The sequence below is a fragment of the Buteo buteo genome, chromosome 10 (genome assembly GCF_964188355.1).
Source record: "Buteo buteo chromosome 10, bButBut1.hap1.1, whole genome shotgun sequence".
NCBI lineage: Eukaryota > Metazoa > Chordata > Aves > Accipitriformes > Accipitridae > Buteo > Buteo buteo.
Window position 1 is genome coordinate 12,463,257 of NC_134180.1, and position 13,250 is coordinate 12,476,506.

Genomic DNA, 13,250 nt, shown 5'->3' on the forward strand with positions numbered 1-13,250 from the left:
AAGGTTTAACCATGGCTGGGGCTTGAGCTGCCATCTAAACACCCACAGAAAACACCAAATGTTTGACCATTGTTGATATATGTATAACATTACAGAAATGTACTGGGACACTACATTCCCTCCATGTTGTACGAACCTGGTCTACTGTATCTATGATGCATTTGTCAAGCTTGCAAACACAGGTGAGAGTTTGCCATGCCATATTTAGTAAAAATCTCTTATGATTTTGTATGATGATACTGGATTTAGATGAACTGACAGAGAGGGGAATGCCACTTTCAAAGCAATTCCCGTGTTCTCTACCCAAGTTTACTACACTGCAGCTCAAATCCCACCTAACTTCGCTCCCACCGAAGTAAGAAAGGGTATGTTAACGCATTCCTCAAGGCACTGCAAGCCAAGCATCTTTCGTAAGTGACTTGCATTTTTCTACAGCTTTTTTACTATAATAGCTATTTAAATCTTTACCAGGGTGAATGATGTACAGGAAGAGGCCCTTTCTGAACTCACCGTGGTTTGAGTGCCTCACGCAGTCCCCCAGCACGGCGCTGAACTGCCTCTGAGCTTCTGGCTCTGGGAAGCAATAGTAGCTGTGCCGGGTGAAGGGCTGCCACAGGTAAACCGGGAACTCCCTCGGCAGCTGAACGAAGGCTTGAGCGACCTCCTTCTCACTCGAGCCTACACAAAAAACACATCTCCATTTGAAATCTGCAGATTTCTTGGGGGGAGTGGCTCTTTCTCTCTGCTATAACAGAGAGAACAGACCTCTGCTAGCAGGGAAGCATGAGATGTGAAAACATCAGGTCTCCTTGATCCAAGCATTTTGGCACAGAGTGCAGGGGGACACAGCTGGGATGGGCAAACGCAGCAGGCACCAACAACATCTCTACTTTATACCACCCCAGCAACTTGATGTCCTCTTGTTTCGTATTCAAGGTGGCCATAAACTACCCATTTTTGGTAAAATTTCAAAGAAACTATTTCATTGGATTGTAGCTTCTAGGGAAAAGGTTTTCATGGTAAATAAGTAAGTGGGCAGCTCTGGTCTCTTCTACATAGAGGCCATATAGGAGTATATGGTCTTCCATACAGCAACAACCTGCATTACAACATGTAGGAACAGCAGCGATTTCCCCATCTCCAGCATTTTCAAACACAACTGCAAGATGGCCTGATGAACTGTCACTTCAAGCCATTGAAGGTGAAGCAAAGAAAGCATTGAAGATCTCCAGTTTCCACCTGCCCTGAGGCACTGTGCACCAGGGATGCTGTCTCAGTGCCATGCATCGAGAGACCAGCTGCAAGAGGTTCATCTCAGAGGGTCTTCAGCATCGCACAGAAGGGGAGAAGGGCCATAAAAGACTAACTCAGCCACTCTTTGTGAAGGGAGAGCCATAGGAAGCCTGCAAGTGGCCTTGGACTGCTCCACGTTGCTCAAGCCCAACTCCCACGGAGCTGTGGTGACACACAGAGGACACCTCCAGGCACCGCTGCCCCATGCTACCCTCTGACCACGCTATGTCTTGGGAAAGGGGTGTAAGGGAGACACCTCCCAACAGTCATAACTTTAAGTGGTATGAGACAGGACTTTAAAAAAAAATCCTTGTCTACATGTTGCCCTTATCCATTTCCTTACGTGGCATCGATTTTCCAAATCTGACTCTGCAACATGAGATCTGCTCCCTTAAAGCTCGAATTTTCTCTGTCTTTGTGGAGTGGGGGCAGGTAGGACCACAGCGGTTCCCATCCCAGAAACAACAAATTCAGCAGCAGCAACCTTCCTGCCCTCTCTGTGGGACTTATTATCAACTGTGAGTCAACACAGGCAGCTGGCATCTAAAAATGGAAACAAATAAACCAGGAATATTAACAAAGCCCGGGAACAATGGTGGTGTGGTTCCTGCCCTGCTTCTGCACAGCTTCCAGTGACTTTGTGCCGGGATGCTGGAAAAAAAAAGGGAGCCAGCATTTCTCTGAAAGTTAGCTTATAGCATCTTCTGTGTTCGTCCACTCTGGAGCTGTGCTTTGACTTAGGAAAAGGGCTGCGTGCATCTTCTGTTGCCCCGTTTTAAAGTCTAGCCTGAAAGCCTGCCCAGAAGAGGTCTGTGCAAGGAACAGAGCCTGGGGTTTGGCAGTTCAGCTTCAGCAGGGCTTACCAACAGGATCTGGAAAATGTTTATCAGACAGCAAATTGTAATCTTCTTCTGAAGTCAGTACTTTGCCTCCTGCAGGAAGAACTTGATATTTAGGGCTGGCTCCTTTCTGGTAGGCCTGGAAAATCAAGAGAGAGGGAGTCAAGTAGAGATTTAGGGAGAGGGAAAACATGAAATACACAACTCATTGACAAAGCTAATGCATGGGGATATTCCCCAAAGGGAAAATTTTTTTGTCAGGCCAAATTTTGGATATATTCCCTAGGTACGTCAAATCTAAAACATGGTTAAATGTAAAAAAACATATTTAAAAATATCCTCTCAGTGCTTATCAGCCACGGTGAAGAGTCAGGGACAGAAGAGAGGGGAAAGGGATTGGATTTTCTTCTAAGCTCTGTTTGTTTGATTTGTCAGCCAGGACTAGTTTGACTATGGCAGCTGCCAAACGAAAATATTCACTGTAGTCAGCTTGGAGCCACCCAAAACCTGCTACTTAAAATCCAAACGCAGAAGCACGGGGATGTATTACAATGACACAGATAAGCAGCTTTCTGTGATAGGCAAAGGAAGGTTCAAAGCGCTGTTAAAATGATTTGTTTGTTCTTGCAAACATATATGGCCAACACTTGGTTCTACCCTCAGCCATCCCCGTGGAGCTTCCAGCCAGCCCTGCAAGGCTGGAGCTGCCTCGCCGAGGACAAGGTTTCATCTAGTATTGCTAAAAGAAAGGCAGCAGCAGTGGCAAATTCACTTGATACCCAGTTTATTTGGGAGCGTAGAAGAACATAAGAGGAAGAAGCATTTACCTCTTTAGTCTCAAAGCAATCCACAGTGTAGTCATTTTTTATAACAACATATCTGTCCTTCCACTTCTTCAGATCCTCAGCAAAATGAAGCAGTTCTGCTTCATATAAGACTGTCCCAGCTTCCACTGGAGGCTACAAAGACAATTTTTGAGATTTGAAATGACTCTGGATTACTGACCATCTTGAATCTTTTATTTCTACACTTCTATAAGGCTGCTATGAGGGCTTTGGAATCTTCAAATGCAATTTGGAGTCATAAACATATCTCTGATTCGGGCAGATACTACATAAACAATCAAATTCTTGTAGCCTGAGGTGAGGAGGCAACAGAAGAGCTCTGCCTTCCACAAATACATCCAGATTTCTGAGACAGCGATGTTCTTATTTACCTTTCAGTTGGGATGCTGAATGCAAGATGACTTGTAGTTCATCGTCTCCCATTTTCCACTACGTACTAAAAACATTCATTGATGCAGCAAAGAGTTTCATTATAAAATAGTAAATTATTTCTCATTTCTTTGTAACACTTTTGCATCTGTGCTTTTGTAACTGATACACATCTGTCTGAAAGACATTGCTCTTCTATTATACCACCTTTTACATCCCACCTCATTGCCTTACCCTACTCATTTCAAGAGCATTGGAAACCTGTGATTTCCAATACAGCCAAAAAATTTAGAGTTCTGTCTTCTTAATATTGAAGGCTGGTTCTCTGCATTTACCTCTAATAAAGAGACTTTTGTCTCTTTTTTTTTTATCTCCTTCTCTAATAAAAACCTGCTTTCCATAGCTCACTTCACGGAGGGGATTATTGCCATCTTCTTTATGGAACCCTGTAGCCATGGCTGAAAGGGTTAATTAAGTTTCCTAGATAAATTTCTGCCCTGAATGTATGATCTCTGTCCCAAGATTCTTGCAAAACCTTGCAATCAGCAGGAAGCAACTAGTTTTGCCCAAGTGTCCAGCTCTACCTTGATGAAATGCATGCTTTGTACCAGAAACTTGTGTCATGGTTCTTCTTGTGCTACAATGAGACAACCAAACAAGACCAAAACAAAGATGAGTTTTCAAAAATACACTTTAAACCTGCACCCAAATGCAACTTTTCCATCTAAAACCTAGCTGAACCAAATCCAACATCTGCATTTGCAAATCTATTGTGTACACTTGGGTTATATATAAAAAAGTACACGCATAAAATATCCTAGATACACATTTATTATGTATTCAACTATCCAATATAACAAGCTGAAAGAACACTTTTGTACTCTGCTGTGCAGAAACATTTAAATAACTCTAAAAATACTTTGGGTTTGATTTATAGAAGCTCTGAGTGTCTGTACCGCCTATTAACTTTACTTGAGGGCATTCAACACTTGGAAAAACAAGAAAACCAAGCCTGGTCAGTAGCTGATACACTTCCATCTCATGTTTTTCATACATTACGACTACTAAATGTGTGGTTTAAATAGTTAATGCGTTAATTATTTCATGCAGAAGAGCAGAGCTGTATGGCAGCTTGAGGATGGGGAAGGGCTTACATGCCCTCCTACCTTGGTTTTCAGGAACCGAGACTGGGAATCCCGGTGCTGCTCCAGCTCATCCTGCACGTGCTTGCAGAAAGCCACGGCATACTGGCGTCTGTAGTGTGGGCTGAAGTTTTTGATGACGGCCTCTGTTTTTCCTGAAGCAGAAATAGAGATTTAATTGTACTTAATGTAGATGGGTTCAAAAACTGTAATGCAGAACCAAGGCAGTTATCACCAGCAACCCAAAATATTGCCCAACTGTACCAACAGCCACTTGCTGCACAGCCTGTCAGGAAACCTTTGGAGATGCATTCAGCTGTTGTGATAACCAAGTGCAGAGGGAATTTGTCCAGGAAAACATTGGGGTTTGGATGTCATTTTTCCTTCCAAGAGTGGGCAAAACATACCCCAAATCCATTACTCCAAGAAAAGATGCTATCTGCCTCTCCCTGGGACTTAGTACCACAGAGCTGTGGGTGTTCGAGAGCCGATAAGGTTTTCAAAGAAACAGACAAGTGTTACCGGCTGATGTTTAGCCGTATTAGCCAATTTTATCACATAGTGAGATTGTTAAAGCTGACTCAAAGCTCCTACAAAGGTTATTTTCTAGATGTGGGGACTGCAGTGTCTTCTTTGTTTTAATGTAAACAGATACTCAGTCATGCTGCAATAAACACTGATCTTGTATTGTCTTGCTATGATCAAGATCTCATCCGTAGCAATAACAGCAATAAACACACTGACAGTCTCATTTCTGAGAATCTCAGAGCAATTTACAAGTAATTAACTCATTAACCCCATCGAAGAAATAATAATGCTTTACAGACAACAGGGAAGCAAAGCTAAAAGTTAAAGCCGTGTGCGTATATGCGACTCAAAGAGTCTGGGGCAATGCAAAAAACAAAACCTGGACTATGGTCTAGATAGCATCCCAACCATCCTGGATACTGGAGACATCCCTTTCTTCCTTGTATTAAGGAGCCCCATGACAAAGTTTTTTTTCTGAGCATACAACAGAGAAATGTAATTTCACACCTCAAGCAATTTTGATGCTTTCAAAATTTTATTTTGTTCTGCTTGGGGAAAAAAATACCAAATTTTCTGTATAAGACAAAAAAAATGGTAGTACCCAAACAGAGATTTCTTGAACCCTTTATGCACATGGACTCCTAAAGCAGGACTGGCATTCAGCGCTCCTGGATGGCCAAACAGGGGAACCAGCAAGAAGCACTGTGATCTCCAGGGTCCTGGAAAAGCTGAACCACCTGCATCCTATAAGGATGTTCCCAGATTGACAAACTCCTCCCAGCCACTCACCAGCACTACCACCACTGGATTCACTGGGAGTTTTCATGATGTTTCAGTATTTTATACAACGGGCCGTGAGTCTGCAGCAGCTATGATGAAATCAGAGAGGTCTTGACAGATTTACTGTTTCAAGCATAGAAGCATAGTCCTTCTAAAGTAACCATGCAAAACTGCCTGGATTACTGCTGATTTTATTACCATTTCTCACCAAAAAAAATGGGGTTTAAATGTCAGTGCAGTTCCCAGAATGTTCATGCCTTTTTAAATCTTAAATAATTTTAAATATGGTTAAAGAAAGAGAAAAGTTGTGGATCATTATGAGAGTAAGCGCATGGGATTTTATGGGAGAACGTGCACAGGATGCTCTGGTGTAGAAGATGCTATCATCCAAGATTTACCCCTTCTGGCTACCTTATTTCCATTTTAAAAACCCAAATATGTGTGGCTAAGAGTGCTGTGGAAAATTACCTAGTTTGCCAAGGAGTTCGCAGAGATGGGCAATAGCAAAAGATTTTGTAAGGTGCTTATTTCAGGTCCAGCTCCGATTTGCTCTGAATGTGGGACGTTACTAGGGTGTTATAGGTAATCTCATCAATTCAGATAGCAACAGTATTTAATTACTCTGTAACTTCCTGATAATTACATTTACATCACTGTAGTTACATGGACATGCACACAAAAGAAAAAGCTATACATCAGCTCCTCTGCTTCTGCGATTTTATTTTCAGTTTGATGCACAGAACTTGACGCATCTCTCAAGTTTAGGGACAATATTGACGTGACCTTTCATTCCAGCTACTCCTGTGTAACCAGCTCAGAGAGGTAAGCTGGAGCCTTCTTCTTGAGCACCAACAGGATCGCTGCCTTCAACTACACTGAAAGCCCCTTTTACCCCACTCTGGCCCCTTCCACCCCACTCTGGCCCCTTCCCAACCACACACCACAGCCAGGTTACAAACCTGCCGTTCCTTTGAGCCCAGCCCAAGTGCACGGAGGAGGCAGCTCCACCGATTGCTGTGTTTGCAGAGTCATTACACAAAGCTGGGGAGGGATGTCAGGACGCTGGGTTAAGTTTTCAGGTATGAAAGCTTTTCCACAGATTTACTTGTCGGACAGCACCAGGTGACAGTCTGGACTCCAACCCTCCAGTTTTAAGGGTCCAGATTTTTTGAGACCTGCCAATTATAGGATGTGCCTGCATGTAATAGCAGGATAACCGGTGCGGCTGAGGCAGAAAAGCCCAGCCCATCTGACAGCCTTTTAAAAATTACCCCGCTTTGAGCATAGGCATAAACTTATTCTCCAAATAAGGACAAAGATTCCCAAAACCTTCTTTATAACTTTTTTCTTTCTTCTGGTCCCTGCCAGCAGTAGGATGTTGTTGGCCCCAGCCCCGGTGGAGTTTCCTGCTCAGGGTTTGCCCCTATTTTCCACCACGGCTTTTTCTTTTCCAGCTTGCAAGCGGCCTCTTAATCTGTTACAGAGGGCTCTGGGACACTGGACCTCACTTGACTGCTGCCTGCATCCTGCAGTAAGAATTTGTAGAGGAAGTGGGACAAAGAACAAAATTCTGGTGTGAGGAAAAAAACCCCAACAATCGCAGGAAATACCTGTAATTTTGGCAAAGTCTTTCAATTATGGCTAGATCGGCTCAGAAGTGTGATTCTTCACTGTCAACGTTTCTTAGATCAGCTTAAAGTACAATGACCGAAGAGAAAGGAACTATGCAATTCATAATATATGTAAGTGAGAAATATGACAGCAATGTAATTTTTATATGCAGACTATATTTACAATCAACCGAAACATGAATTGAGGAGCAAGTGTTTCAGGCTGTTTATTCCAGTCTGTGCACTACTTGTTGTAAAGGATCTCCATATTAAAAATACTCCCCCCTCTTAAAATTAGAAGAAAAGTTTTTTTGATGAGATTGTTAGTGGCACCACTCAAGGACCTGGCCTTGCACTGCTCAGCTCAACAGGAATTGCACTGCTACCTGCGGGTAGGAAGAGAAGTGGACAGACCCTTGATGCATTGTTTGCTGATGGATTTTTAAACTCTTCTGGTTTACAAAAGATAAAAATACACTATCTGAAAACAAACACGATGGAAACAGCCATGAGTAATAGAAACTCTTCCCATGAAATGATAACATGGGACAACTGGAGATAAAATAGTCCAGGGCAGTTGAAAAATGAGTTCCCCTAATTCTTTTCCAAATTCAGTGTGGCTTGCTTAGTCAGAGCTGTTTATATGGAGCAAGGCCGACTTTCCCAATTGGTTGGTCTGGCAACGGCACAGCTTCAGCCCCTATAAATGTAACCTAAAACCCAACAGCTAGGATGTTTATCCTAGGAGAATATGTAGTTTGATCATCTCCAGTAGAAGTCTGCATGCAACCCAAATTACCAACAGGAAAAGACCATAGTGATGGAGGTGGAAGGATTTGTCAAATTAACTGAGCAAGGGCCCGTTTCCCCTTTGCTGAGGTTTAGATCCTGCTCCAGAATAAACTTTGCTAATGCTTCATGATGAATCTCCTGTTCCACTGAACCACCCTTGCACTCAATCACAAAAGTTTAGCACAAGTTATGATACGTCTTTTAAGACTAAAACCAAATGTTGCACTGAGAAACAAGAAACGTCTGTCGGTTGTCCCACTGGAAATTGAGAATCTTCCCCCAAACTTGTTTATTCTTGCTTCTCCACTGCCTTTGACCTTCTAAACTGTGCATCACCTGTGCTGGACACTTGTATGTAGCTCCATGTCATCAGACCCAGAGCATGTCCTCAAATACCCAACTTTTTATTTTGGGTTTCACTGCTTTTATTGAAATAAACTGACATACAACTTTAAAAAATAAGGGCACTCTTTGGCAAATTCTCCCATGAAATTCTACTGGTCTAGCCGCTGGCTTTCAGCCTCGTGGCATGGCTGTGCACAGCCTGGCTAGCTTGCCCTGCCATGGTTCTCCACTCTCAACGACATGTTGCCAAGTGGCTGGTATGGATGCAGGTCAGGAAAATGCAGAAAAAAAGGTCAGAAAACAGTGACTTCTTGGCTGGCATACAAGAGAGGGGTTGCTCACACGCACTGGACTTCAGTCATTTGGAAGTTAGGAAGAGAAAGAGGTAAACACTTGCCATAAAAGTTGTTATTCCACTTAAATATTGGTGTTTGGTAGTAAGGTGACCCTTCCAAGGGTAGCAAGATGACCATGACCCTTCCTCTTCATAGTACAATTGCTTGCACTCAGCACCTTTCGAATAGGCTTTTCAGAAAATACCACGATCAGTGATACAAATCTCTTTGGAAGTCTGGGGGATTTATCTTCTTAAACCATTTAAGCCCATTGGAAAATACACTTTGCACTCCAAGGGACATGAACTGTAAAAAAGGAGATGATTTACTGTATCAAAGCAAACCCTAGACAAAATAAGACCTAAAAAAACCAATAAGCATTGTGCATGCTGAATGCCAGTACACCCAGCACTTCAAACAAGCGTGAAGTACGGAGACAGAACAGGAATGAATGACTTTGTCCTTGTATTTCTTCCACAAGGCCACAAGCAAAGCTGTCAGAAGTAAATATAAAAAGATCAGTTGATCATACTCACAAGTGCTTCACCAGCCAGGAGTGAGACCCACTACTGGGCACATGCTTTTAAATGATGAACTATAAACTATGCTGCATGCCTTAATGTTATTCAACAAATTCAGTACCGAGCTATAAAATTACTACTGTCCATCCATCCATCCACCCACCCACCCGCCCATCCATCCATCCATCCAAATATATAATCTTATTCTCATAGCCCGTCAAGGTAGCAGCAAAATGAGTTAACAAAATAATTTCAGTGTTTGGCTCATGGGTTGACTTCATCCCAAGTTCCAAGATAAACACAACCTTTGATTGAGATAAACAAAAAAAATTGTAGATGCTCTACTTGAGCTCTGTGAATTGGCAAAGCTAGATGTCAGTATTGGCAGCTCTGAAATGGGTTGGATGCTTGCCGTGAAGAAAGAAGCAGCCTCTGCTGCTTCTGCTGCGATACTGTGCATAAAAGCTGCTCTTCCTGAATTCACCTGTTCATTTCAAACATCATTATCACTTATTAAATGCATCTGGTAACCAGAAAACCTGTAAAAGCAATTCTCTTTAGCACATCCTCTCTAACAGTGCCCACCACCTTCCAATGCTCTGGAACACGTCATAGTGCAGCAGGAATTACCAGCAATTCCCTCTTTCCTATAGTCTTCTTTCTTGTGCAGTACTTAGGGTACCACCCAGAAACTGTTTAAATCCAAGTGCTCTCAGGCTTTATCCTACACGTACAGGGAGACAATATAGAATACTCTCTTTGTTGTTGAAAGCATAGCTCAGTTTGATCTTTACGTATAGAAACAGTATCTTGATTACTTGTGAGTCATGACTTAATACCTGTTATGACAAAAAGGGATGACAGACACAAATACCAAGTTCTAATTTGGCTGAATCACCTCTCCACAGGTTTGTTTGCACTTGCTCAGACAAATCAAGAAGCTCTCTGGTGGAGTCAACCCTCTTCCTCATGCAGACACGCTGAAAAGCGTGGTTTGCACCTGATAAAATATTGAAACCAATTATTTACTCTCAGCCTTGTTTTGTATTAATGGAGACTATTCTCAAAAAATTTATAATGCTGTAACTACACTGGTGTGCACACCCCCCCAGATTATCCATTTGCAATGCAGACACTGAATTACACTGGTAAAATTTCAGTTAGTCACCCAAAACTCAATGCATAGGAGAGAATAATACCATCACACCTCGGATCATCCTCTACGTAAGTCTCAGCATATAAGCACTCCTTGGGTGCTTAGCCCATTTTCTCCATAGGATGAGTGGGAAAGTCAATGCTGTCTTGTGAAAAAAACCCAGATTTCTTAGCAAGTTTGTCAGCCGAGACTGTGGGTGTGAAATTTGTTCTCCACCAGAAGCGAAGCTTCTCTTTCAGGGCAAGCTAAACAAACACATTTGTAAGTTCACGTAAACTTCATCCACGGCAAAGGAGGAGCCAAAAATAACAGGCTCTGTTCCAGCCTTGTAGATCTCCCTTTCTACAATTTTACTTGACTACTTAGCTATTCCTCAAGTGCTCCTCTAAACGAGCCTAATTTTATACTGACCTGCACAATTATCCCCTACGTTTCAATAGGTTTACATATCTATAATGTTCTTCTCAGGCAACTTCATAAGCATCTCATATTTCAGAGGGAGTAGACAGACGTGAGTGAGACAGATCTCATACACTCTAAAAAAAGGCTTGTTTTCTTAAGAGTGGCTTGTGATTTAACTATGGATCCTGCTATTTTGAATTAATTCTGAATACTGTCTCATTATTAAAAAATGCAGAGCAAAATACAGAGCGCTAATCCTGCTTAAACACAGACTGTCTCTTGGGTCAAACTCAGAGACTCATTCCCACAGCCAAGTTTCCTTTCCCCTTTTTCCTTCCCTCCCAGACTGGGATCAAGAAAATTCTTCTCCAGAAATGCAGAGACAGGTCTATCACACCTTTGATCTATGGTTAACCATGATTATCCTAACAGCGCATCTTCCACGCCTTCACAAGTGTCTGCTATAACCCAAAACTCTCTGGAGGATATCTCAATTGCAATTGCATTATTTCCATGCTGCGTCCTTTGCAAGAAGCACACAATTCCCTCTGACTGCACTGCAGGTTCCCAGGGTATTTTATTTGAGACCACTTGCTGTTAAAATGGAAATGCCCATGGAAACGTATTTTAGCATCAATCCACAATTGCAAAGCAACGGGCTGGGGTGGCACACATCTTGTGCCCAATTGGAACAGAGACATAGCCTCCATTGGGTATGTCTACACCTTCACCGTGTGCACTTCACAGACATGTGCCAGCCTGGGGACACCACTGCCTCCAGCTTCTTCATACCTTCTCCCATACATGTGTCATCTCTCATGCTGAGGGAAAAGGACGGACAACGTCTCCAGCCAGAGATGGGTCCTGCACAAACAGCTCCACCAGCATTGCAGAGGGGAGAAGCAGTAAACATCAGGAAGCCATAAGCAGTGCTATTGCCCTCCTAAACATGTAGAGCTGGAGCAGGGGATAGGGAAAACAATGGGAAGGATTTGAATTTTAACCTTAAAACACCCGAATTGCAACCAGTGAGATCAGGCACTCCTCTATCAAACAGCGGGTGCCACCAGCTGCCAGCTCTGCAACGCTCCTGTTGCCGAATCATTATTTAGGGGAGAAACAAGATTTCACGAGTTGCCTTTGCACTTGTCAGATTAAAAAAATCCTAATAATCGTGAATTACATAAAGGTTAAAGCTTGTGGTTAATCAAGCAGAAACAAGCTCAACGCGAGCCAAGGGTTTGATTAACACTGTCAGATAAGCTTATCCTTAAGGCTGCTGAAATTTATCCTTTATTGGTAATGGGGTTAGAAGCACCAATGCTCTGTCTAGAAACAATTACTCGTGGTCAAATTCAACAAGAATAAGGTCTGACAATCCTTTATTTATAAGCTTATTTCACAGCATCGGAAGAACTAGGGATTTAATAAAACAAGTGAACACAGCCTAGTTCCTGGGGGCCACAAAAAGCTAAACTATGCTCTGTATTAAGTTAATTTAGTGAAGGTCAATAGTTTTCAAGTTTTGGAGTGTTTTTCAACTCCCTGATCCACAAGCTGAGCCACTAATGGGGAAACAGACACCAGGCATGTCTTGAGTAGCTTTCTCCAACGTCAGCATCACGTTACACATCATGGTAGGTCATACAAGAACGTTTCTTGGGAACATTTAAACAGCTTTCCAAAAATGTAAGCCAGTGCCACATCACCCTTTAAATTAAGATGATGTATTGTCTCTCCTCTCCCTTTCAGGTGACAGGCTTTGCAGCCAGTCACTTCAATGCCCGACTAGCCACAAGATAAAATAACGAAAACCATTCTTACATCAGAGATAGAGATAACAGAAATAACCATCTTCATGATACTAGTTGAAGGTTTTTCTGAATATTTGTATTTATACAGACCCACAGACATGCACAAGATTAATTCTGTGCAATACCTGGAGTGTGCTCATATATATCTAGGAGATATTTTTACTCATTTCTTTTTTTTTAATTATTTTTCCAAAATTATGCTATACTAGACAGACCTATTACAAAATTACTCAAAGGCATATATGACATTGGACACAGTTATGAGTACACATACACATGTCTTTCTATGCAGGGCCTCATTTATGTTGAGGTTACCTTGCCTTAGTCTTAAAGTTCCCTTTTTTTCCCTTTACATTATAAGTCCTTTCACCACCAGTCTAGCGTAAGTCAACCCAGATGGACTTCTCAGAGTAGCAGGTTTCCCCTGAAGGCATCACTTTTTAAGCACTGTAGCAGAAGGCCATTATCCTGTGGTAATA

General features: G+C 42.3%; 1 protein-coding gene across 1 annotated transcript in view; it reads right to left on the reverse strand.

The window, feature by feature from the left end:
* Positions 1 to 13,250, reverse strand: part of NIBAN1 (niban apoptosis regulator 1) — a 69,974-nt gene that overhangs the window by 34,240 nt on the left and 22,484 nt on the right. The window contains exons 2-5 of the mRNA XM_075038685.1: positions 4,513 to 4,643; positions 2,960 to 3,091; positions 2,157 to 2,271; positions 511 to 678 (exon numbers count right to left, since the gene is read on the reverse strand). Coding sequence (XP_074894786.1) covers positions 511 to 678; positions 2,157 to 2,271; positions 2,960 to 3,091; positions 4,513 to 4,643 — 546 coding nt within the window. The remainder of the gene's footprint in view (positions 1 to 510; positions 679 to 2,156; positions 2,272 to 2,959; positions 3,092 to 4,512; positions 4,644 to 13,250) is intronic.